The sequence below is a fragment of the Falco naumanni genome, chromosome 1 (genome assembly GCF_017639655.2).
Source record: "Falco naumanni isolate bFalNau1 chromosome 1, bFalNau1.pat, whole genome shotgun sequence".
Classification (NCBI taxonomy): domain Eukaryota; kingdom Metazoa; phylum Chordata; class Aves; order Falconiformes; family Falconidae; genus Falco; species Falco naumanni.
This window is the reverse complement of record NC_054054.1, coordinates 117,574,072-117,600,831: the sequence shown is the minus strand read 5'-3', so window position 1 is coordinate 117,600,831 and position 26,760 is coordinate 117,574,072. Positions and strand designations below refer to the sequence as shown.

At 47.0% G+C, this 26,760-nt stretch overlaps 1 protein-coding gene across 1 annotated transcript in view; it reads left to right on the top strand.

Moving 5' to 3' along the window:
* The window catches only part of DNAH9 (dynein axonemal heavy chain 9), a 188,722-nt gene that overhangs the window by 61,671 nt on the left and 100,291 nt on the right, over positions 1 to 26,760 (top strand). Inside the window, exons 39-48 of the mRNA XM_040588011.1 lie at positions 946 to 1,111; positions 2,478 to 2,580; positions 4,037 to 4,276; positions 16,085 to 16,246; positions 17,083 to 17,279; positions 19,828 to 19,990; positions 21,994 to 22,117; positions 24,148 to 24,290; positions 25,291 to 25,452; positions 26,380 to 26,613. Coding sequence (XP_040443945.1) covers positions 946 to 1,111; positions 2,478 to 2,580; positions 4,037 to 4,276; positions 16,085 to 16,246; positions 17,083 to 17,279; positions 19,828 to 19,990; positions 21,994 to 22,117; positions 24,148 to 24,290; positions 25,291 to 25,452; positions 26,380 to 26,613 — 1,694 coding nt within the window. The remainder of the gene's footprint in view (positions 1 to 945; positions 1,112 to 2,477; positions 2,581 to 4,036; positions 4,277 to 16,084; positions 16,247 to 17,082; positions 17,280 to 19,827; positions 19,991 to 21,993; positions 22,118 to 24,147; positions 24,291 to 25,290; positions 25,453 to 26,379; positions 26,614 to 26,760) is intronic.

The following is a 26,760-nucleotide window of genomic DNA, read 5'->3' as shown; positions in this document are numbered from 1 at the left end:
ATTAAAATTTTTCAAAGCCTTGAAATAAGAAACTTCTCTCCATGCTTTCCCTTGCTTGTGCGTGACCCTGCTTAAAGCTAGGTGGCTATTTGGCAGCTCCTTTTGGAATTGAGTTCTGTCACTTTGTTTGGAGGTCTGAGTAATGCTGGGGAGGAGATCAGGAACTTGTGCATTTAAATAAGAAATATTGATTGTTCTGAAAGTGTCCAGGAATTTGCCCCCAAAATCACCTATTTCTTTTGACTAAGAGGGAAAAAAGTGTTCTTAGATTGACAAAACCAGCTTTGCTCATGGGGTTCTGTGCCCACAGCATCTTCCTTGCTCCTTCCCAGTGCCCAGCCGTTGCTGTTAATGGTGTGGTCATGGTATCGCTGGGGCAGGCAGCAGGGGATATTCACTGCTCTGTTGTACAGATCAGAACAACCTCAGCAAGCACGATTTCATTTAAAAAAAAAGTATGCAGAAGAGATTCAAAAGGCTTTATCTTGCATGAAATGCTTTGGTTTGCTCTGAAGTAAACCTGTTTTATAGCAGACTTTTTGTTTGCTGTATTTTGTTTGAATGGAGGAATTGAGAGCTTTCTGATTTGGGTCAAGTGACACTAAAAAGCTGCCCAAGGGTCCGTGCCAGCCCCGTGCAGGGCTCCCAGCTCCTCTGTAGCCTCACCTTAGGGACAGCCACCATCCTGTTGGTGAGCAGCATCCAGTGCCAAGACCCGCTCTTCTTCCCCCAAAAGCAACGCAGAGCCCAGGTGGCAGCTGAAGGGGACAGAGGCTTCCCCCTGTGCTGCTCGTTGAGCCCTGCCTGTCCTGCACGTAGCTCGGCTCCTCCTGGGGCTGCTGTAGCTACACGAGGCACTGCATCCAGCTGGGTTGAGAAATCATTTTTTGTTTTGCAGCAGTCACTCCCCTGGTGGCTTAGCTTTCCACCTCTGCCTCCGTACAGGCATGCTTGAGAAACCTCTGGATAAAAAGGCTGGCAGGAATTATGGCCCTCCAGGTACCAAGAGGCTTGTGTACTTCATCGATGATCTGAACATGCCTGAAGTGGATGCTTACGGGACGGTGCAGCCCCATACGCTCATCAGGCAGCACCTCGACTACGGCCACTGGTAGGAGGCTGCTCGGGCATCGTTGTCCAAGACCTTTTTGTTCAGCTCCAGTGGTGGGGATGGGGTTTGAGGAGATGTCAAAGTGTTGGGTCCCTCTTCCCACCCCGTGTTTGCCATTGTATCCTGCTGGGCTGCGGCTGGCTGGGAGGCTCTGGGTGACCCCAGCGTTGTGCGGCTTTGGGGTTTCCCCATGTCCCCAGCAAGCAAACTCACCTGCTCGTGGCCTGGTTGGCAGGAGCTTTGCTCTGCTCGTGCTGCAGTTTATGATGTCCCAGTGCAGAGCCTGCAAGGGGGGCATGAATCTCAGCCTCGATGCCCTGTGATGCTGAGTAGAGGAAGGCCATGGATTTGGCCACAGCTGTGAGATGAACTGGCCTTGCTGGGAGGACCTAATGTTGATTTCAGTCAGACAGCAACAAACAAGCATTTTCTAGGCAGAAATAATTTGAAGGAAAAAACGACAGTGTTCTGGGAGGAGATCGGTGCATTTTAGACTGCAGCCAGCCGTGCGGCATGGGACAGGAGCGCGTGCAGCTCTCACCATGGGGAATACGGAGCAGGCACTCATTGCAATTGCCAGTCTCCTCGGCTGCATGCATGCCTCAGCTTGGCCGAGGGCTTCCCAAGTATGGAGACAGTGGAGTGGAGGAAGAAATTTTGCTCTGTGGGTGTTGGGGAAGTCTGACAGAAAAAGGGCTCTGCCGGAGGCATGGGGGACACAGTGCACGGGTGTCCCCTCCCAGTCATGTCCAGGCTTTCTGCCTGCGCTCTCGTTGCACACTCGGTGCCTCTCTCGCAGCCCAGCGGGGCTGCAGCTCACTCCAGGGATGGTGAGGAGTGAGATGGGCAAAGCTTGCTGCTACCCAGGGGCTGCCCTGGCCCCAGCAGCCCCCCCGCAGGGTCCTGGGGCTGCACCCTGGCTCTATCGGCAGAGTCCCCCTCCTTCCCTACAGGCAGCGGGTGGGCAGCTGCCCCCGGCAGCAGCCGCCTGCTTGCCCCTGACCCGGGCTAGCTCAAATCACAGCCACTCCTGCGATTTTTTTTTTATATATTTTTTTTTTTTTTACCATTTCCATGCAAGTGACATCTATGACCTGAGGGCTTTGCTCACTGATTGTTACTAGCTGGTGGAAATAATATTAGTTGCAGGTAGTTGAAGCTGAAAGCTTTCCACCAGGAGCAGGACTTGTGTGTGCCAGGCTGTGCTACAGATGCACAGGCGAGCCTGGGCCCTGCCTTGGTGAGATGCAGGATGTGACCCCCCTGAAAACACGTGGAGGTTGGCAGCCCATGGACATGCACCGTGGGAGAGGCAGCGGCAGTTGCTCGGGCTGTGGTCACTGTGCCACTTTTCTTTTGCCCAAAGGTACGACAGGACCAAGCTGTCATTGAAGGAGATCATGAACGTGCAGTACGTGTCGTGCATGAACCCGACTGCGGGGAGTTTCACCATCAACCCTCGCCTGCAGGTAAAGCCCTGCGCCATGGCAGGCACGTCACGGGCTTCATTTTGGGGTGGATTATTTAAGCATGAGGTAGAGGCAAACCACTGGCAGATCTTGCTGCTGTCGTTTTATCGGTCAAAATGGCATGAATCTGTCGAGTGACTAATTCCTAATAGTGAAGCAGCAGACTTGCTTCCCTTGTTTGTTTTTTCCCATGTTCTGCTGCTCAGCCACAGAAGTGGCAAGTCACCAGCCAGCTTTACACCTACTTTCAGGACAACCTCCTCATTCATACAGACTGATTTTTGCCTTCATTTAGCTAATATTTAGCTCTGGAACGTAGTTCATTAAAGCCTTTTGGTTTCTAAAATTTTCTGATGGAGTGGGCAATATATCCTCATTAAAAAGAGGTGGGGAGGGGAAACCCAAACAAAGAAAACCAAAGAACCCCTGCCAAAAAAACAATGTGAGTGCTGATGGTAACAGAAGTATAGACTTGGGAACAGATCTTAAACATCAGTGCTTTCTTTTTGGGAGCTGTGAGGATCTGCCCAGGCTGTAGAGCTGGTTATTATCAGCTCTGATGTTACTTACCCTTTCTCCAAGCCACGAGGCTGTGGTGGCAGAGCCTGGTCAGAGGCAGCCTGGTTGTTCCCTGCCTGCAGACCAAAACCACTGAGCAGGTCCTGCTGGCATCAGGCAGGGACAAATGGCATCCAGAGGGATGGTGCCCTTCTCAGCAGCATTGCCGTGCTGTAGGATGAAGCTTGGCATGTGAACAGTAGTGGAGAAATACCCTGAGAAAGGGATGCCCGTGCAAGAACAGCCGTAACTCGGTGGGGTGGCTTCCCCAGGGACAGATCCTGCTCGTAGGGAGGGACCTGCTGCCTGCTGGGGAGCCAGGGTAGTGGGAAGCAAATTTCACACCTTTGTAGAGAAACCTCATGACCAGAGTCAGCCCAGGCCCTGGTTCCTCTTTAGCAAGATGGGGTGTTCAAATGAAGTGTCCTCTGGCTGTATACAGGCATCCCCTCTGTCTTTGCAAGTTCCAAACCAGTAAAGGGTCTTCTGGGAGATGGCACCTTCCAGGGGCTGTTTCTAATGGAGGCAGTGACTGGGCTTCATCAGAGGTCAGTGGGACCTTCAGAGCCCTTCAGCTCTTCAATGGACTGAACTTGCAATGTAGCAGCTGTGAAATGCAGCTGAAAATCCATTTAGTGAGCAGAATGATGTCAACTGTCCTCTGCTGGGAAATTAGAAGAGGGGGACAGAAAGTCACAGAGTCATAGAGATCCCAGGTTGGAAGGGACCTCTATGTCCTTTGGAAGTGTTGGAAGATCATCTGGCCCAGCCTTTCATGGGAAGGGGAGCCTAGATGAGATTATCTAGCACCGTGGCCAATTGCATCATCCCCAGGGGCATTTAGCTTGAGAGGTGCTTGCCCATCTCTCTGACCTTTCCATGCCTTTCTCTTCCTCAGCGTCACTTCTGTGTCTTTGCTCTCTGCATCCCTGGTCGCGATGCCTTGTCCAGGATCTACAGCACCATTTTAACGCAGCACCTGACGAGTGGGAATTTTTCAGGGGCCGTGCAAAAATCTGCTCAGCAGCTGATTGCCCTTGCCCTGGGACTGCATCAGAAAGTAGCTGCTACTTTCCTGCCAACGGCTATCAAGTTCCACTACATTTTCAACCTGAGAGACTTCTCCAATATCTTCCAAGTAAGTGCAGTTGCTGTCCTGTGACACTTGGAGCTTGTCCTGATGCTGTGGGACGCTGTGGACCTGTGTTCCTCTGGCCCAGCTAGCCTTGCTGAGCAAAGCACAGTCTCCTACCTAGCAGTGACACAGTATGTGTGTCCCCCAAGTAAAGGGGATGACCTTGGACCATTCCCTAATTTCTGATTGATTTTGGATGGATTCCAGAGCCATCACCCGTGACTTTGAGTAACACAGAAGCTCATTTACTTTGCAGCCTCCTGTGGTCAACGGGGTGGGATGAGCAGTTCCAGAAGGAGGTGCAGGTTTTAGGTGGGTTGAAATGCCCTTTGGCTGTGGAAGGAACCAACAGAAGGGAGCTCTGGGCTCCTGACTTCAGCACTTAAGCAACTGTTGGTGAGTGTCATGGAGCTGGGCTTGTCTTGGTGAGTCTCAGCCCCACGCGTATAAACGTGTAGATTAACGGTGCTGTTCCACCACACAGGGAAATAATTTTATTGCACTGAAGTGTGGTAGGTAGCGGCTTGGTGGGCTGCTGGCCCTGAAAATAGGAGAGCAGTAACTGGCTCAACTCAGCTGGTTGGCCTATAGTGCTGTGTCTTCTTAGCTCCTCAGTGGTCAAGTACTCAGCATGGGCTTGGAGGGTGGCGTTGGAAGAGTTCATAAATAATGAAGAGTTGATAAATAAATCAAAACCAGCTTTGACTTAATTGCTGAAACTGAATTACCACTGGAGCCAGTTCTATACCAAGGGGATTTAGAAATGCTTTCTTCAACAGTGGGGAGAGTTGTTTTTTTTTTTTTCTTTTTCCCCCTGGAAATTTCATGCTTTGAAGCAGTAGGTATTGCTGCTCAAAGAGCCGTTCAGAATTTAAGGCTGATTAATAAAGTTTGAGAAAGTTCTTAGTCAAGAGGTTAGAAACACCATAACCTGGTGTAAAACCCCAGTTTGTCATTTGTTACCTTTCTTATTAAAATGTCTGTTTTACACGGTAGGTGCTTGAAAGTTCAGTGCCTTGTGTTCTGGTCCATCAGACAAGGGTTGAAGTAATGACAGGCAATGGGAAATCCAAGAACAGGACTTTGGAAAAGTTAATAACTCCATTGTGTTGAGAAGGAATCAGACCTGTCACTTGTGCTCAGCTAAACATCAGCAGCCTTTGACGTTAGATGTGGGTCATGTTAAATCCTGACTTCTAGTTAATCTGTGCTTTGAAAGGCAGAGAGAGAGAAAAGGAGCATTTCAACTGGAAGCTTTAATTTAACTGTAGCCTTCTTGAAAGGTGCTAAGGTTGTGGGATATTAGAAAATGTCCTGCCAGATCTTGGTGCTGGCCCAGAGGGTAGGAGCAGTGACAGGAGCTCAGATGGGTTTTCGTTTATCACATGGCTTGCAGGAGTAAGGGAGTCTGTCTCCTGGGTCTCGTGTTTTTTAAATTGTGGTTCAATTTTTCTTGAAATCCTTTTTTACCTTTTGCTGCTTGTTCCTGATTATTTCCTTACCTTAAATATTCTCAGGGTTTTCAGAGCTCCTGGTTTCCTGTTTAGCTCTGCTGGAGCACTTTATTTTTATTATTTTTTTTTTCTCCCTGAAATTGAGTGTGAAAGAAGCTCCGGAGCCTGGGAATGCATTTCCATGTGTTGCATCCATTATATCTTCATAAATTCATAATTTAGCTTGAGGTCTTTTGTCTAACCCCCTGTTCAAGCAGTGCCAATTTCAGAGTTAGGTCAGGCTGATCAGACAAGTTGTGAGTGTTTCCAAGGCTGGAGTTCCCATAGCCTCTCTGGCCTTTTGGCATTGCTAAATCCACTCTGTGGTGAAGTTTATATATTTTTATTTCACCAAGAATTTCCCTTGCTGCTATTTGTGTTTGCTGCCTCTTGCCCCTTTGCTATGCACATCCCAAATAAAACCCCTAAATTGCTCGCTCTCCTCTATAACTCCCCATTAGGTAGCTGCAGACAGCAGTGAGATTCCTTCCTCCCCTGGGCTGAACAAACCCATTTCTCTCAGCCTTCCCTTGCATGTCCTGGGCTCCACTGTTTTATGATCCTGGTGGTCACCATTGAACTCGCTCCCGTACATTAACGCCTGTCTTGTCCTGGGGGACCCAAAAGTGGATAGAACCTCACACAGCGTTTCTCTCCAGCCTCTCAAGGTCTCTCCCTTTGGTGCCGTAACCTCTCTGCTTGGTCAGTGTCACCTGCAGAGCTGCTGAGAGTGCGCTGCCCACGTCATGGAGGAAGAAATTAAACAGTGTTGACCTGGTACCAACCCCTGAGGAGCACTGCTGGTAGTTGGCCTCAAGTTAGACCTTTGAGCCTGGCTGACCAGCCAGTTCCGCACCCACCTTGCGGTCTACACCTCCGACCCATGACCCGTGATGTGGTGCTATTTGGGAAAAAAAAAAAAAAAAAAAAAAAAAAAAAAAAGAGGGGGGGGGGGGGGGAAACAGGAGGACACCCCCCCCTCAACACCCCCCCCCCCATCCCCCCCCAGTGAGGGCCATTTGTGTTTCCTTAGCCTGTGGGAAGGTGGAGGAAAGGTGGAGGTAAGGCTTGTAAGTCAGTGCATAGTGCCTTTTCCAAACTCCTTTTAATCCCAGACAAACAATCAAACACCAAGTGCGTAATAGCTGCATATATAAAAGGCACTTGGGGTTTGCTGTTTTACCAGCTATTCTGTAATTATACAAGCAGCCAGTGATAATTGTTAAAGGCACAAACCGTATGCAACCTGCAGCGGTAGAGGAGCCGAGCCCTGGGCTTGCTGCTGCCGTACTGTGATGCTGCTGGCTCTGCACAGGTCGCTAACGATGGCTCCCTCTGCAATCTGCCCAGCGGCGCTGTCATTATCATACAATATTAGATATTAATGCTGTACCTAAACATTTAAGTAGGACTTTACAATCCCAGCTTGATTTCCTTTGTCAAAACTGCCTGACAGCTTTTATGACAAGGATCCCTGTGCTAATTGTCTCATTACAAAACACTCCAAGAACCTGTGTCTTAATTACTGCAGCTAATGAAGAATGAGTTAATTTTGAGCTGGTATGTACATGAATGTTGCACAAAACAAGGAAGACTGCCCCAAAACAAGTCAGCAGTAATTCCTTTCAGCAGACAGACAGGGATGCTTATTGCCTTCTTGTTTTTCCTTCTGCACCCAATACCCATCGCCACCCGACCCGAGCTGATCAGGCTGGTGGCTGTGTCGCTTGGTGCAAGGGTTCAGCTGAAGGTGACTCCAGCAGGTTTTTACTCTGAATGATGACAAAACACCAGGGAGGTTTGTCTAGACAAAAATAGGTGTTGGTGAAACCAAAGGGAAAAATCGCAGCCTATACACCCAGCGACAGGAGACCGGGGCACGCAGCAGCGGGCTGGCTTTGTCAAGCACTGTTCATGTTTGTCCAGACTAATTGGTATGATCACCTCTGGGGATCTGAGCATCTTCAGTGGGACTTCTTTGTGCCTGACTAGTTATGTCCTCACCCTCAGCTTTGGTTCAGGCCCTCATGTAGGAACTAGCTGGTGTCTCCAGGGCAGTATGTGCAGGGGCTGGCTCCCCAGAGGGGCACACGAGTCTCCAGGGAGGGAGGGACTGCCAGGAGGGCTGTGGATGAAGAAAGGGAGCCAAGGTGAGAAGGAAGCCAGCACTGGGCAGTTTCTCTGATAAGCGCGCAAGCACGTTCAGATCCCTGCTGACCTGGAAACCCACTAGGGTCTGGATTGAGTGATGCTCCTTCCTGATTTTGAAAAAGAACAACAAGGACCCTCAAAAATAGGTGATTATCTTCAACCCCCTGGGCTAGTGGGCTGCTTTTAAATGCTTACAGAAGGCTCAGTAAGTACAGTGTAAAATCTAGCTGTAATAAACCAGCTTAAATTTGCTGTCACATCTCACTGGGAATGGTTAGGGTGAAAGAAGGATGGAAACCACAGTCCAGGTGATGGGTAAGAAGGGGCTGGAGTAAGTCTAGGCAAGATCTGCAGGAATGGCAGCCCTGGCTCCTTGTCTTTGGACTATATCACTTGCTGTTAGTGATGGTACTGTTGCAGGGGCAAGGTCACCCTTCAGTCCTTTATAGTCCTTCAGGCTCATCGGAAGGTGCTGTTACTTTCCTGTTGTAGCAGGTCCCATCTATGGTTAAAGTCTGACACTACTTCTCCTTGCATTCCTATGGCACCTTTTCATGCCTCTAGGTCCCACCATGCACTGCAGAGTTAAATTGATTGGTACGCCTCAGGCAATTTACCCTTGATTAAAGAAGACAGGTCTCTGCAGTGACAGAGTTGTGGATTATGCTTTTTAAAAATATATTCCCTGCTGGCTCACACCAGAGAAAGCCCTGTTGCTGTCTGTCTTTCCATCTGAAAGGGTTACCATGGTATTATGCTCTAAATTATATCTGTCATCTCTGTAAAATAATAATCATAGACTCAGCAGGGTTGTATTTTGCTTTTTATTCCCCTTTCTAACAAGATTGCCAAGCAACATGTCACATGAAGATCTGTGCGGTTGTTTGGCATGACTTAGCCTTGGGCTTGGTCGGGATCTGGTTACTTGAGCCGGCCTGGTTTTAGACCTTCCCCCTTCTGCTGTCTTACCATCCCTGCTATTTATTTTCCTAATGGAGGTCCAGATGCCAGCGGCTGGTTATGGGCTGCTCCATCACACGCAGCAGGCGCAGCATTCTGCAGGGCCGGTGGAGTGGCTGGAGCCCCTCATCAATCCCCTCTGATGAGCATGTTTTAAAATAAGTGCAATAGTTTTAAATAGCACTCCGGGTTCCTGGCCCACGCACTGCTGATAGAAATGCTGTGTTTGTCACTTTTTCCATGTCACCGCTGTCCTCAAAGTGCTGAGGCTGCTCCAGGAGCCCCAAGAGTAACGCCAGGAAGGAGGAGAGCCAAGTGCGTAGTCCAACAGTGCAGGACACCCGGGAAGGGGTTGCTGCACTGCACAAGTTATTATTTTAAATGTTATTTAGACTGCAAAGAAAGCAATTTATTTTTCTTACCTTTTTATGCCCAGGAGACTTGCTGTTCTGTCACCTGATCACCCCGTTGCGGGAGCACGTTAACTTGCTCTTCGCACTCGCCGTGCACCTTCCCTGGGCCTGGTGTGTAGGGCAGGCTGGGCTGTGCACCCCGGTGCTGCCCTCAGCACCAGCAGGGAGCCAGCCTGCTGGCAGGGAGCCTGGCGGGGTGCAACGCTTCAGAAGTGGAAATAATTATCAGCTTAGCAAGCCTGGTGTCCAGAATTCACATTATGTTGCTTCAGACCTTGGTTGCTGGATGGGTGTTATAGTTTTGCAGGTTTTGCCAAAATGGCTTGAATGTGTCTAGTGCTTTTTATTTATTTTTTTTAAATCCAAATATTCAGCTTCTCTCTACACGTAGGTTTTATTGTGTTCTAGGTAGCAGCATGCAAAGCCTTTGACTATCCATGATTGTCCTGTATGTGCAGAGACCTTTTTAGTTCCTGTTTTGTCTATTTATATGCAATATATTTCCATGTAGAGATGGAGTATGCATTTCTTGCATGTGTTCCCCTAAAGGCATGTTAGGGTACAAGGAAACAATTAAATATCTCTCTCCACTGGACCATCTGACCATTTGACTTTGAATATTTTCTTTGAAGACCTACTCTATTACTAAAAATCATGTGGCTGTGTGATGTAGGACTCAAAGATACTGCGGGCAGTACCAGTGCTGCGCATCTCGCTATAGAAGGATGACCGATCCTTTTACTTGTGAGTGGCTTCAAATGAAATCTCGAGCACCTGAAACTTCCAGATGAAGAAAATGGTATTGCGTAAAAGCTGGTGTCTCGTGGAAATCTTCCAAGGCTTTGTGAGGAACCAGTGCTTGGGGAGGTGGGGATAAAACTCTGGAGAACTGGTGTGTGCGATGTGGCTCTTGGAGACAGTTCCTGGTCAGAGGGTTGCAATAACCTGCTGTGTGTAATGCTGTGAGCTAAGGCTCCTTCATGGAGCCGTGGTGGGAACTGCCCCCCTGGCCAGGGCTGCTGGCCACCCAGCCTGCTGACGTCGTGAAGTGTGAGCTGACGGGTACTTGTCACTGTCTGCAGGGTTCTGATGGGTGGCAGAAATACCTCCCAGGCTTCCCCAGCACAGCTGTGGTGGGTGCAGAGCACGTGAGATACTGCTGGGAGGGGACAGGCACCCTGGCAGGCGGATGGGGTCATGGGTGCTCCTCGGTCCTTTGTTTCATGGAGATCATGGGAAAATTGCCCGGCTGAGCTCAGGTCCTGCCTTGTCAGACCTGTGACAGCCTGTCTCCGCCGGCACGTTGATGCGTGGCGACAACACAGCAGACAAGTCTTGCTGGGACGATTAGCATATTCCCCATTTCCGTGCCAAATATCATCATCTCCTGGGGTGATTATTAAGCTGTTGAGGAGCCTGTCACTCAGGATTACCTGGTAATAAATCTTGATCTAATGAGTCTCGGCCAGAGTGTGGTGGTTCCCTGCAGCCCGGTGGCGATGCCCTGGCACCCCAGTGGGCACGGCTGTGCCTCTCAGCCAAAGCCTTTGCTGGCATGTCACTATCTTATCGACGTCATGACATTTGACATAATTGTGTAGAGAAGCCTTGGTGTGGCAGAGTTCTGACCTTTCTGGTGAGGGGGAGAAGCTGAAAGATTTGGCTAAAATACAACCTGAGGACTCAAGAGCCAGATGGATAAAACTTGCATTGATGTGACAAAGGGCAAGGTGCTATCTGTTTTCTTTTTTAGTGTTGGCACCACATCCATCAGAGGTGCAGTGACCCATGGCCGTGATTCCTCTGCGCATCCCAGCCATAGACGCAGTGGCTGGAAGAGCAGCCTCACAGGCAGAGCATCCCCATCGCTTGCTGGGGACGCAGCTGGTGTGCTCACAGAGGAGCGTGATAGCTCTGCTGAGAGGAGTGTGCAGGTCAGGTTTGCAGAGTGAGGAAAAGGGAGATGTGCAGGTGTTAAGCTAATAAACTGATTACAGATTCCTGAAGCGTGGGTTTTCCTCCCTCTGAGGTAGCCTTACACATGCTTGCATCAAGAGCACAACTTTTGCGGCTCAGGGTGTCTTTAGAGTGACTGATTTAGTTTTTTAAAATCTTAGGTATTTTAAATCAATTTAGGACCTGATGGGTTTCACCTTTCTCTCTTCAAGTTGTCAGCTCTTCTTGCTATTTTTTTTTTCTGAAATAAATGCAATAACAATTTGGCAGCTGTAATGACAAATATGAAACCCAAACAGTTTGAGCAATGATCCATAGAGCTGAGAGGGACTGCTTTACATTGCTTTTAATACATTTTATATTTTACGTATAAATAATTAGATGTTAGGAATAAAAGCTATTTAATTCATACCATTGAAAACCCTGTGTGCTGTTAATAGGCTTAGTTATAGGCGACATCTCTTTGAAATATAATTCTTTTATGCATTTTAATAGAGTTCATGATAAACATACTGTGATAAACAGACAGCAACTAGTATTTCCTGCAGGCAGAATGCACCTAATTAAAAATTATTTTTTTTTTAAATATCATCACCACTAAAATTTCCAAACTCTTTTTTTTTTTTTTTTTTTTTCTTGACAAAGCACCCATGGCATGGTGTTGGGATGTAAAAAAGCCACACTGTGTGCTCTTTGCTGCTGAGGTCAGGACCAGCAGCCCAGCCAGGCTGCACTGGGGATGCTGTTTAGGGTATCGAAACAAGTATAACAAATACAATCTGCTTTGGGAGACAGGGGGTGACGGAGGGCATGTCCTCCAGGGACTGTTCGGTAGGGGCTTGTTCGGAAGGGTGCAGGAGCGGTCTGCAAACTGAGACCTGGGACCATGCGCGGCAATCAGTTAGCTGAGGGGAATGTGCTCGAGCTTGTCTAGACAACAATTAACATGATGAGGCATGTTTGCAGAGCACAGGGGAGTGGGAGACGCCAAGGAAAGATAACACCTTGTTGTTAATTGATGGCAGTTAACCACCAATCAGGGATTGCCTAGTATGCAAGGCTTAGCTTCAAGAACCAATTAGTTTAAAATGCACAGCTTTTGAAAGTGTCTATAAAAACTCGTGCTTCTATACAATAAATTGACATTTGCTTGCATCAAGCTGCGTCCCGTCTCTTCATTCGCCGCAAATTGGTGACCCCGACGTGATGCGTTTAAGGATCTAACGTGAAGGGCTCTCGAATCACCTATCTGAGCGACATGCAGCGAATCCCACAGAACCTTGAATGATCTGCTGAAAGGAAGCAGGAGCCGGCCAGAAATCCCTCCGGAGTTGAGAGGTGAGCTGTGGGAAATCCGTAATGGGGAATCAGGCTTCGTCCCCAGAAAGAGACGTATATGGACTCATGAAGGGTCTTCTAGTCAGATCAGGGAGTCCGTGCCTCAGTTTCCTCAAATGGTGACCCCTGTGGTGGTGTTCCGAAGCCTTGGAAGAATAAAGACGGAAAAAAGACAGCTCGTGGAAGAGGGCTGCGTTCCGGAGGAGACGGCTTGGCTGAACGATCGTCTTGCTGTCTGGACCAGGCGGACAACCTAAACCCCGAGGATAACACCTGTATTCATCGAGACAGGTGAGCAGCCAAGAAACTTTAGAGACTTTGAAAGAATGAAAGTGTGCACATACAGCAGCCAATTGTATGATGCTGCCGCGGAGGGGAACTCCGTGTCGGGAATGTATTTAGCATCTTGGTGGCAAATTCTGACTACTCTTTGCCAAGTGTGGACTAATTCTACTAACGGTGCTAAACCAGAGGAAGCTGTAAATTCCACCGACAGCGCGACTCTTCTCAAGACACCGTCAGCGATGGCGATTCCGTCCACACCTCCTCTGCCCCCAAAGCTTCTGTCACTGATTGCAGCGACCCTCACAACACAGGACCAAGCACGGGAACAGGACAACTCGGACAATGATTTTATTGACACTGATAAACCTTTTGATCCAGGTCCTATAGATCTGGAAAAGGAGCTAAACCTTTCCCCCACCCCCTTGTCTCTCCTGATGCATTGATTGTATTTTTGGGGAGGGTGAAAGGGAGTCTGAGGGATTGGTGGCAGGAATGCAAGTGGGAAACACTTAAGTGATAGGTTTTGGGAGTCGCTATGGCATGTTTAGTATTTTGTCAGACAAATCAACCTGCAGAGTGGCAGCCTGTGCAATACGAGGCTGTTAAAGAGTTAAGCAAAGCAGTGCGGGAAGGGAGGATTCATAATACATTTGCTATGTCCCTTCTTGAAGTGATGGCAGAGCCTTATACACTCACACTGCATGATTGGAAGTCATTGCTTTGTATGGTACTAACTGATACAGTATATGATGTGGTTATCTGATTTTTGTGAGCTATGTATAGTGGCCTTGATTGAAAACCTTAATCGGGGAATTGCTGTTAACTATGAGCAGTTGGCTGGAGAAAATTAGTTGTGCCGATTCTGTGACTCAGGCAAGGTATCCCAGGGACAACTGTTTGCAAATGAATGAGATGGCTATTAAGGCAGTCCGGATGCGGGAGTCTTGCCACAGTCTTGCAGGGTCCTAGAGAGTCACTAACTGTAATACTAACTTGATTGATTGGCTTCAGAATATTTTGCAACAAGTCGAACATCAGGAAGCTCAAGGGATGCTTTTAAAACAACTAGCTGTGATAATGCCAATGAAAATTGTAAACGGGCAACTTTCACAATCGCCACCCCAACATGTGTCAAATGATTGTAACGCAGAACTCACAGCAGACTGTAATTCTCAGGCTGAGTTCTGGAATGCAGCATAACAGATTTTTGCTTCTCTAATCTCTTCTGTAAGAACAGTACACGCTCTTAACTTGCTTAGTAAATTAGGCTGCTGGCTTGCTAAACAAAGTAATATTACAAATACTGTTCTTTTTTTTCTGGCTTATTAACAGATGTTGATTCTGTCCATCATATGTTGCTACAGAACCGAGTTGCTATTGATTTTTATTATTAGCACAGGGACACAAGTGTGAAGACTTTGATAGGGTGTGTTACGTGAATCTGAGTGACCACTGTGAATTAATTTACAAAAGTATACAAAACTCAAAAGCCTTAAAACAAAGATCTGCAACAGAGCCAGGGGCGGGGTGCCTTTGGTCTCTTCTCACGGCTGGGAAACTTTGGGCCATGACTCAAAAGTATTACAGGATTTATTATAATTATCTTTAACCACCTTATTGATGTTTGCCTTATGTCTCCCATGCTTTTTTTTCCCTGTATTCAGTGTTTAGTTGATTGTAACATAAAGCAGGTCATGGTCACCCAGCCTACACACACCCTTTGCCTCCTCGCAATTAAGCAAAAAAGGGGAGGATAGAGAATGTCTGAGGAGATATACAGGAGAGGAAACTGGAGAATATTTGACCTAACAAGAGATGAGAGAACAGCTAGGTATTGTGAAGGAGAATAGGAAAGATAAACATGGTTATCTAGTGTTTCATAGGTGTCTGCATGCTTGTAGAGTTTTATAGCTATGTAACTGCATGAATGATTCTTGCCCTGAGCCTGGTGGAGCATACAGCTGCGGTTTGTGTCCGGGCTCAGAGATGTAAATAGGGGCTTCTCTGTTATGGTAAAAGTGTTTCTCTTTGCATAAAAAAAGAGAGGGAATGAAGGGAATGACCCCAGAGGTATGTTCAGAGAAGGCATGCTATGTTTCGAACTTTTTGACTGAACCAGTTCTTGTTTGGTGTGCCCTTCCACCTATGTATAATGTTAATCCAAAAGATGATATTGTTTACACTTTGAATGTCGATAATTGTCTTTCTGTAGATGCTAATGTAGTAGGAGGCTATGATGGGAACGTGTCACAGCGGTTCTTCTCTTATCCGGAGTAACAGCAGGGAAAGCATTAAAGAGTTAAATCACCTTGTTTGGTAGGCAGTTAAGAATGCGAGTCAAAATTGCCACTGCTTTTTGTTGTTGGTTCAAGGACATGGCTGTGAGGATTCTGATGGTATGTGCTGCGTGGATTTTAGGCGCCCCATTGCAGCAACATGTTATCAAAATCTGAGAAAATTTCAGCCTTTTTGGCATCCATTCACTCAATTGGCAGTATTGTTTGTTTGCTATTGCCTTGGTTGCTGTCATGTTTGCAAGGGCCCTGCAGAACATGGCAAACCTGGTACTAGCTGTTCAAAAACAAAAAGAGGCAATTGTAAAATTGTACGGAACAGAGACAGTGGGTTATTTTGACATTGATAATATGTCTCAGATGGTTTTTTATTTGTTCTATTACTTATACCTTGTTTTTTCCTCGTTCGGTTTCAAAGGTTCTTTTTGTGCAACAGGAAGGGGGAGATGCAGGAGCGGTCTGCAAACTGAGACCTGGGACCATGCGCGGCAATCAGTTAGCTGAGGGGAATGTGCTCGAGCTTGTCTAGACAACAATTAACATGATGAGGCATGTTTGCAGAGCACAGGGGAGTGGGAGACGCCAAGGAAAGATAACACCTTGTTGTTAATTGATGGTAGTTAACCACCAATCAGGGATTGCCTAGTATGCAAGGCTTAGCTTCAAGAACCAATTAGTTTAAAATGTGCAGCTTTTGAAAGTGTCTATAAAAACTCGTGCTTCTATACAATAAATTGACATTTGCTTGCATCAAGCTGCGTCCCGTCTCTTCATTCGCCGCAGAAGGGCAGTTGCAGGTTGCTGTAATGACTCCGCATATTGCGATTCGGCTCTTTCCTAAGCGTGGCAGCCTGGATGCTGGGGTGAGGTTGGTTCCTTGGGGTCATGGTGGGGTTCACTGACTGTCTCTGCTCTCCATAGGGCCTTCTGTTCTCTACCCCTGAATGTCTGAAGCAACCCCAAGACTTAGTGAAACTCTACCTGCATGAGTCAAACCGGGTGTACCGGGATAAGATGGTTGAAGAAAACGATTACGGTACCTTTGATAAAATCCAGCTGGAGATGGTGAAGAAATTCTATGATGTAAGTGTTGAGGTTCCTAACTCTGCTTTCCCAATGAACTTTTCTCCTGTAAGCATGTACATCATTATCAAAGTTTGACCCAGTGTCTGCCCATCACTCGCTTGCCTGGAGGGCAGTGCTCTTAATGGGAGCCCAGGAGCAAAATCTGTCATCTGCACCCTGGGCTGCTGCTGCGGTGACAGGGGTGAATGATGCACTCCAGAAGGGCAATGGGGAGAGGCGATTTGGGATCTGTGGATTAATTAAATTCCTTTAAGTGCTTTAAGTCTCCTGGCAAAAGCAGGAGAAGGATCAGATCCCTGGTCTTGATGGGAGCACAGTGACATGCAGGCACAAATCCCTAGTGCTTTCCCTTTTTCCAAAGTTTCTTTCGAGTGAAAGCTCCAGACCTGCTTCCCTTCGGGCCGGCACCACCCAGCTGTGCTGCCACGTGAATCACACAAGCCTCGCTGAAGCGATAAGCGGTGCAGACAGCAGGACTTTCCTCCAGGTTTATCACTGTCCATGCAACAGGCTAATGCTATGGCTCTTGCCGCGGGGCTTTTCTTGTGGCCACGTTCTCTTATGGTAACGAGTTGAGTTTTTGTGACTTGACAAAAAGTTGTCAGAGCAAAAGAAGTCAGATTTGGGGCTTTCTCCTTTTCCCCTCTTTCCCTTTCACCCTTTTTCCAACATGTGGGTGCAACTATATGGGCATAAAAGGCATTTGCTGGAATGCCACACCTTACTTGAAAAGATGGCAGAGACCTGCAGTGGTTTTTTCCTATGCTTGTTCTACATGTGTGTATATAAATAGATATTTTATTATTCTTTTTTGTCCTCTTTGACATTGACAGGACATTGAGGAAACTTTAGAGCAGACCAAGAGAATGAATGTTTATTGCCATTTTGCTAAAGGCATTGGTGAACCCAGTTACAGGCCAGTTCCATCCTGGGAGGAGTTGAACCAGGTCCTTGTGGAAGCCTTGGACAACTACAATGAGGTCAACGCTGCCATGAACCTGGTACTCTTTGAGGATGCCATGTGCCACGTGTAAGGGGATTTTCTGGCTTTGTGGTCTCGTCGTAGCATTTGTCTGTGCAGATTGCTTCCGTGGAGTTTTCTGGAGGGTGTAAGTGTGTGACAGCTGCTGGAGCTGCAGGTGTGCAGAGGCTTCACCTGCCCATGCGGTGTGTCCGGCAGCAGCGCTGCGCTGCTGCTCCAGCTGGTGTTTGGAGGGCAGCTCTGGAGCCGTGAGGTTGCCTGGGGCTGTCAGATGGAGAGGCTGCGTGCTGGGGGTTATTTTAAAGTCCGGTCGCTGTTATGATATCTTTGTCCCTTGATGTTCTGTAGATGGCATGAACATTTATTGTATGTGACAGCGTTCAAGCGCTTTATTGTCTTCACTTGACCGCCAGCTACAGAACTGGTTATACTGGGATTTCCCAAAACACTTTCACAACTGGTTTAGAGCTGTGTTTACACAGGTTCTTAGTGGGATTTTCAAATGTATGTAAAGCAAAATTATGTGCCTTCAGGCTACCAGTTTAAATGGATTGAGGCATTCAACCTGCTTTGATCTTTTGGAAATCCTGCTCGCGTTTTGGTGCCTGGAGAATCCGGATGGATTCCCTCTGGAAATTGGATGTGTGGGACTATATGAAAATAGCAAGCCTCCAGTTGATGGTTATGAAGCTATTTACATGCCTGGTATAGATAGCGAGGCGTACCTCCAGCTTTCAAATATGATTTAAAAGCCTGTTGGGAATCCCAGCAGAGACAGACTCATTTCTGGGTGCTGAAATGCAGATCTGGCTTTAGATCCCTTCAGAAGATGGACCTGCCCTGTAAATCACAGTTTTAACTGATTTTGTATGAAAACATTGTATCAGGAGTTGCAGATTTGTGACTAAGCTAGAAGGAAGCCGCTGTCCTGCTGCACAGCCATGTGCCTGATTTCAGTTCTTGCTGCACCTGGCAACTTAATGCAGTTACTTTCATGCAAATTTTAAAAAAATAAAAATATAAAGTGCTACTCCTTTTAACTAGCCGTTTAACTGTTTCTGTTCTAAGGGCTCAACAAATTTTTACTTTTGCAGTGTAGTGTGCTGGGGAATGTTTTCCCTTATGGTGTGGGCATTTACTCCTTTGTGCTAGCGAGCCATGTGCCACCTGATGTCCATAGGTGTTTCCGCTTGCATTGCTTGCGGAAAGGTGACGATAACAGTAATCTTGCACTCCTTTTGCACTTTATATAAATTGGGATTTGCAACAAAACCTGGCACTATCCCTCCAGCTTATATTGTGGATAATCAGGAAAGTGAGGTTTGAGTGTTCAGTATGATTTTCACTGGAGCTGGGTGAATTTCATTCATTGCACTTGGAAATTGCATTTTGCTGCAGCGCAGAACTTATTCCATCTTGAACAGCTTATGAATGTCAGCTCAAATTTGCTGAAAATTTTCAGTTGCAGGGGGGGAAAAAAAAAAAAAAAAGAAAAAAAGGAAAAGTCAGGGACTTAATTTATGTTAGGAAGTGGGAGATACCTGCCAGTCACCTCCCACCCCAGGGCTCAGTGTGCACATTCAGAAAGCACAGCCCTGGAGAGCACATCGGGGCAGCGACCACAGTGGCATCTTCAGGGAGAGCCTAACTCTCTGAGGAACTCTAAAGATCTCCACACAAACTGGCTTGCTTTTCTGGGTATAATTTCCCAATCAGTGGGGAGTCTGCGCATAGATCATAAAATACTTGAGTTGTAATGAAGCAGTACAGTATTCCTTGCAGTCTTATTTAAAAATTAATCGGATTACTCTAAGAAAATACTCAGTTGAGTGAATAAAGGCAATGATGTGAAGAGGGGGGGCATCTGAGACACCGGACAGTGAGGGTTTCACAGGTAGGATCCTCTAAATCGCCTCGCTTGGGGTTTTAACATGTGGGGATGTCAGCATTTGCTTAAAGAGAATAAACTGGAAGCAGGCAGAATTCACAGTGTGGCTCACACAGGACAAGTGAACAGATCTGGAAAATAACAGCAAGTTTATTTTAAGAGTAAAAAAAAACCTTAACTCTCAGGTAGTGGTGGTTTGGATAAGTAAGAAGCATGGGCTGTGTTTTCCAGATGGATTTTATGCCATTCTACACATATATGAATATGCTTTAATGCACAGCAGGACTCTTCACCTGAACATGAATCCCAAATGGTTTGTGAAGAGAAAACTTTACTGGCGAGTTGTATCAGAGCCTTGAATTTTGTTCTGGGTTTTGGCATGCCAATGTAGCGTGCTTTGACCCTTGTCCTCCCCGCAAAGATGTCCAGACGTTCACCTTAAAATAGTTCTGTCCAGCAGGACTTGGCAGATGAGAAAAAAATTGGACACAGCCTGAATTGCTACCAAAATATTTTTTCCATCAGCTACGTCCTTTGTATAGGTATCAGCAGAGATGGGGATTGATTGCTGATGTGTCTCTTAGATCGACATTTTTCATCCCATTCAGAATACAATTTCTTAGTGAATAAAATATGTATTGAAAAGCACCAGGCAGAGAAAAAGAAAAATACTCTCGTTAATAAGAGATTTTGTATGCTTCACTTTAGTTGCCGCATCAACCGTATCCTGGAGTCCCCCAGAGGAAACGCTCTCCTGGTTGGTGTGGGCGGGAGTGGCAAGCAGAGCCTGACCAGGCTGGCAGCCTTCATCAGCTCTCTGGAGGTTTTCCAGATCACTTTGCGGAAAGGCTATGGCATCCCTGACCTGAAGGTAGGTGCCTTTTAGGGCTGAGGTGGAAGGGAAGGAAACAAATCGTAGTACTTGCCCTGAAAACTTTTTCTTGTTGCATATTGAGTGATGCTAAAAAGCTCCAGACAGGACATGGGGCTGTGGAGGGGAGCGATGCTTCTCCAAACACCTTGCTGCAGCGTGTCTGCAGGGGGGCACAGGCAGCCCTGCTGTCCCTGCCCGCCCCGGGGGCACCCCAGCCCCAGGCTTCGTTTCAGGCTGGGCTGGGCTAATGAACCCTAACTATTTCTAATTAAACCAAGATGTGGTAACTAGCTCATCTGTAAGATGCTTGTTGTGGAGTGATTTGGAGGTGGGAAAGGAGCAGGGAAAAGTGGGAGGAGAGTTCCCAAACTGTATCCAGCTCTTCCTCTGCTGCTTTGTGTAAGGGAGGAGGGACTGCCGAGGGTGGATGGTTTGCTATAGGCGACACGTGCCTGTGCTTATATTTATACACAGGCCAGTGAGCTTAGGAGTTATAAATTATCATTTTAAAATACCACTGCAATGGTTTAAAAGTATTTTAGCTGCTGGGAAAATGATTCTCGTTAGACATGTTGTAAAAAATCACTTTACTCCGTTCTGCCTGGGAGAGGTGGTGGTCAATGAGCCCTGGGTTCCTTCCCCATCCTGACAACGTGTGCTTGTGTACAAGTTGTTTTCATCGTGTCCCACCATCTTTTGGGTATTTTCAGCTCTCCACTCTGGTCTTCAGCCCTGGTCATGGCGTTTTCTAGCTCCTACCTGCCTGTACATCAAGGAGGCTTGTGCTCCCGTCTAGGGATATGGCTTCATACCACCAGAATTAATAAACTTGTTTTTGAAGCTCTGCCTGGGGAGCTGGAAGATAATGTGATGTTGTCTTCACTCTGTATTCATTTTCAAAGAATTTATTAAATACGGAATCATTTTTTTCTCAGATATGGAAGAATGAGATGGTGATAGATTACCCTGTCTGCCCTTGGCCCCTCCTGCTATTATAATTGATCTAATCCAAATTTCTAGCGATGAAAATCACTAATGGTTCTTTTGGAAGAAGCATGTGTGTTTGCTGAATTTCTAAGAGAGTTTCTGAAACATTGGCCAACGCATTCCTTCAGGGTCCCGCACATGTATGTTATCCTGCCTGGAGGGGCAGGAAGGAAAGGATGGAGTTTGAACAGGATAATGTTATTTTGCCCATCTCATGAACAACTTGAATTTCAAAAAGATGGTTTCCTGTTCCCTGTGAAATGAAACAGCTTTTTTGTGTGCACAGGCTCTTAGGATTACTGCACCAAGTAGGAGATTGTAGGGTGAGTTCCTGCTCAGAGTCTGGAAGAGGAGGAAGAAATACACAACTGAAAAAATTGGTGTCTGCAGACGGCATCCTGCTGCCGTTCTCACAAACAAAAAAATGTATTGCAACACCTCAGAAAAAAAAATATATTCATGTATACTTGTGAAACCAGAGAAATCTACAGCATGGGGATACCAAGGACCAACATTTCTAGTCACTGCTGTCTCTCCCGGTGCCTGTGGTGCTTTAGCATCTGTCCTTGTGTATGTGACTTGCTGTACCCACAGCCCGGGGCTGAGTGAGCCTTGATGAATGCCCCTTGCAGTCTCCATAACCAGCGATTGCATCGATGGCTTCAGCCACATCCATTGACCTCGAAGTGTTTCAGCCACAGACATTCCCCTGTGGCTAGTAGTGCTGGCCAGGGCTTTCTTCTCATTTGTGTGTGATGCAGACCTGGGCATAGTGTTAATAAGTCTTACTTAGTGAGGGATGATGATAGCAATAGACTCCCACATACGACCTGGAAGGTTCAGCTGTGAAGATGGAGGTTGGCCAAAGTACAGTTTCATGCTAATTAATTGCAATTGCTTTGTTCTCAGTTAATGGAAGATTCTAAAATATCCCGCTTGTAGGGGTGATACCTAGCCTGTGCTTTGCAGAATGTAGGTGCAGCCCCTAAATCCACTTGCTTTTCAACCCCCAGGCGGACCTGGCAAACCAGTACCTGAAAGCTGGCATGAAGAACGTAGGCACCGTGTTCCTGATGACCGATGCGCAAGTGGTGGATGAGCAGTTCTTGGTGCTGGTGAATGACTTTTTAGCATCAGGTACATCTCTCATTGCTTTGATTTCTGCTCTCCCCCTTTGCAATGTAGTTTTGCTCCAAGTGGTTGCATCTGAAGTTCTCAAATATACAGAAGGGCGATATATGAAGTAAGCTAGGAGATACGTGGGTTAAGCTCTAGAGCAAAAGCAGTGCTGAGGTCTCCATGGTGAGGATGCGCTCCATCATCTGGTAGATTTTCTTTTTCTGGTGTCTTGTACCTAGTTCTTGCATACTTCATGTTATACTGCACACGGTTGTTAAGTGACGTGCCTGTTGTGATATTGCAGCTGAGGACAGAGCTGAAGGAACGTACTGACAGATGAGGAGTTTGACCTATGGATCCAGTGCAGCCACACTCTAGTTGTCTAATAAAATAAGATTATTCTTGGCTAGAATATTTGGCTGGGTATCTGCAAAGCCACCAGACAACCATGTCTGTGTGTATTAACTAGCTGCTTATCCCATTGCAGTCCTGTTCCTCTTTGTCTTTTCAGATACATTTAAGATTTTGAGTTCTTACTTAACAAAAACAACTGCAGAATGGTCAGTGTACCTGCCAGTCCCTGTTTCCCTGCGGAGCCCAGCACCAGTACGTGTGGGTGAGCAGTCCCCATGCTGGGCGCGCTGCAGTGCACGTGGGGGTGTGCAGCTGTGCCAGCGTGACTGCACTGGGTAACTCAGGGCGGGGGGATTCCCCAGACACCCTGCTAAATCACTGCTGCTAACAGTGCCGCTTGTGGCCTTATTTACGAGTCGGAAGTGGGAAGACACCAGCTGGTTCAGGTGACCTCTGTGGATTGTGAGGGGTGGCGAGTTGACAGCACGGTGGAGCGGTAGTTTGTGAGTAACTCCAGAGTTGACATATGTGGCTATAAATTGTCCAGATGGCTTCAGCAGCAAACAATCCCTGCTTGCGATGAATCTGTAAGCAGGAGTAAGGACAGGGGTTGTTGCGGAGGATGGTGAGTAGCTCCCACCACCTCTTATGCGTGGTGTAGACAACACAAACATCTCATGACTCAAGGTGAAGCTCTGCAGTGTCCTTCAGCAAGAGGCAGGCTGAGCAGCCTGGCTGCGGGATGTCTATGTCATCTTATAAGGTGTTCTGTTTTCCTGTGCTTGCTCCGTGGGGAAGTGGGAGCAGGTCAGGGTCCTCACCCTGGGTCCAGGGAGGCAGTGTAGAATTGCAGCCGGACTGAGGAGGGGACCGTGCAGGGACGGTGACTTCACATGGCACGACCTGGCACCCACCCTGATGGGTCTGGCTGCTCTCGGCTACCTGCCTGCTTGTTTTTCTTACTTGTTTCACTTCTTATCATCACCTAAGAAGCTAGAACAAAAATATATATTTTAGTCTTCCTTATAAATGAGGACTATCTGATTAGTATATTTTCCTAAGTGATTAGTGCTTATATTGATAGTATCTCACTCAATAATGATGATTTCAATCAAATCTGAAGCCAGAAAGGAAGTGAACAGGTGATAAAATAAGGAACCACTAAAAAATATATATTTGGTCAGGGACATTTTTGGCCATCAGTTGCATAACTATTAACTTTTAATAGTTTCTGAAATATTTCTAACTTTTAAAACATTTTGGTGATCTGGGAGTTATTTGACCATTGCTGGAAATGGCGTTGAACATCTGCAGGAGTTGTAAATGTAAATAATTTGTTTGCAAAACTAAAATGATTTCATTACTGTGTACAGCATATTAGGTATTTGATTTTTGGTGGGTAATCTAATTAGCACTGTAGATCAGAAAAGAATGCTGTTTCTGTACTTTGATTCAGTTCTGTGTTTACTTTGTGCTTTTATAAGGGAGTTTGCTCTCACAAGTGTGGGGTTTTTTAGCAGAATGACCTTTTGTGCCGCCTGTCTGCTGCTGGAGCCTGCGGGCACTTGGCACAATGATTTTTCTCAAGGAAGGGGCTGCCCTGAGCCCCTGAAGAGGGAAGCAGCTGCTTCACTTTGCTCTTAGACTGCACCAAAACCCAGAGCAGTAAACCAAAGCCTGCCCTTTTTTCTTAGGTGAAATCCCTGACCTCTTCCCTGATGATGAAGTTGAGAACATAATCAACAGCATGAGGAATGAAGTCAAAGGCCGGGGGCTGGTGGACTCCAGGGAGACTTGCTGGAAGTTTTTTATAGAGCGTGTCCGACGACAGCTGAAGGTGAGACAGAGCTGAAGGTGGGACGGTCGGGTCCTCACCACGGACCTGGGTGCAGGGGCACAGCCCGGAGCTGCTTTGGGCTCCCTTGCAGGGTGGTCAGATGCAGCCTGAGAGGCTTTTCTGCCTGTTCATGGGGGGAGCTGTGATTCTCTCAGCGAGCAGTACTAAAGCAGAGGAAATGCTGTCCGTTGTCATCACTTCTTGGGCTTTAGAAAGTGCTATGGGAGCTGGAAATGTTCTTTTTCAAAAGCTGAGCAGGACCAGTCTTTCTGTTTTCAATGTCATGCATAGGGGTTTAACTGGGGTGCATTAGGAGTAGGTCTGGCTACCTGGAAAAGTTGCACAGGGGATCTTCATATTGTGGGTAATCCATAGTCAGAAGAACTAAAGGCAAAGGACCTGCTGTGCAAAAATGCAATGAGCTGGGAGAACATGTTTGCAAATGCTTTTCTTTCCATTCTGCTCTGTTTTGAGATTTCTCTCTTCTTAAAAATTCCTCATTCTGATAAAAGCAGATTTGAGTTTGAGCCACCTCAACCCTTTTCTGTGCTGGCTTTCAGGGAAAAAAAAATCCAGGCAGGCCTGTGGTCCTGCCAGCAGAATTTAGATCCATTCATTTTAATTCCTGATTACACCACTTGAATCTAGACACCGGTTCCCTGCCAGGCGCAGCTTTGTGTCACTGCTAAAGCAGGGAAGTGTGGTTACGTTAAACCCTGGCTGCAGCTTTGAAAGTGTGCCAGGCTTCTGCTTTTGACCATAGCAATGCTTAACGCCACTGCTTGTTTTTATTGCAGAGAAAAAAAGAGTATTTACTGCTGGATGGTGCCTTTTCCAGGTCAGGGCTGCTGGGAGTGCAAGGGCAGAGGTGGCTGTACCCTTAGCTGGTGGTGTGAGATCTTCCACTGGAAGGGGCCGGTAGAGTCTGGGCTGCCTGGCTGGAGCCTGGTGCCTGCTCCCCGCTGTGCCTTCTCACCTCCTCCTTCCCACGGCTCCACAGGTCGCGCTGTGTTTTTCACCCGTGGGGAGCAAGCTGCGCATCCGCAGCAGGAGGTTCCCCGCCATCGTCAGCTGCACGGCCATCGACTGGTTCCAGGAGTGGCCGCAGGAGGCCCTCGAGTCCGTCAGCCTCCGCTTTCTGCGAGAGACGGAGACCGTGGAGGTGAGCCCCTTGCTGGCACCTGTGGGGGGCTGGAGCTCCCTGGGGGACAGGCACCGGCCACCCTGTGCTGGTGACAGCCAGGTGTGACCTCGTCCATCCGTGCAGTGCGAGCAACGCCGCACGCAATGAGGGCAGTGCTGCAGAGAGGGTTTGCTCACCTTTCTTGCTCTCCAACGCTGATCCAGGGCACCTCGGTGGCTGTTTGGAGAGGAATTGCTGATAACACGATCCTGCATTAAAATAATTGAACAGTGCTTGAAATATGGGCCAGGTCTTGCAGCCAGGGGCATGGACTGCAGCAGAAGTGTGACCACGGGCACCACGCTCGTGCATGTATACGCTGAGAGTGGTGCCAGTGAGGTGACAGCTTTGTGAATGAGAGCGGCAGCTTACAAATTGGTGCAGAAAATAATATGATTATTGCAGGGAACATACACTTTCCTCTCCACATGCATGTCTCAGTGTCTGTAATTCTCAAGGGCAAAATATGTCAAGTTCTCATTGATGACAACCTGCTCCTAGACTAAAAGAGATTAATTTCTGTTTGTTTATCTTTTCTGGGCAGGATTTTGGAAGAATAAAGCCTACAATGTTTTCTTTTTATGAGTGTACACTTTCCTCATTTGTACCGAAGAAAAGACCAAATTTATACTTAAAAAGCTGTTATTTTTTAGGGCTGAATGTTAGAAAAATTGCTTGGAATAAGATAAAGTATGAGATAAAAAGATATAAAAAGAGGTATAAAGTACACGAGCAGACAAAGTTATTTTAGAGATAACAAATGAAAAGGGATCAACTTAGTTATTACATCCTGGATTTTGCTGCAGCAGAATAAAAAGTTAATACATTCCCATGTACGGCACAGGTCTGCATTATATATAGTTCTGTTTAAAATGGTTTCTCCTTGTCTTCTAATCTTGCCTTTAGGATTCAGTGAAAGATTCAATAAGCAAATTCATGGCCTATGTCCACACAAGTGTCAACGAGATATCCCGATTGTATCTGAGCAATGAGCGACGATATAACTACACCACTCCAAAGTCGTTCCTTGAACAAATCAAACTCTATCAGAATTTGCTATTTAAAAAGGGCAACGATTTAAAAGCAAAAATGGAGCGGCTAGAGAATGGCCTGCAGAAGCTCAACAGCACGTCTGCACAGGTACGCAAACCCTTTGGGGTGCAAAGCTGAGGGTTTTCCTTGTTCCTCTGTTAGAGACATCGCTGCATCCTGGTTCAAAGGAGAACTTTACAGGCTGAAACTACAGTGTGTAAAATTTGTGCTAGATCCTGGCTCTAGTCTGGGTTC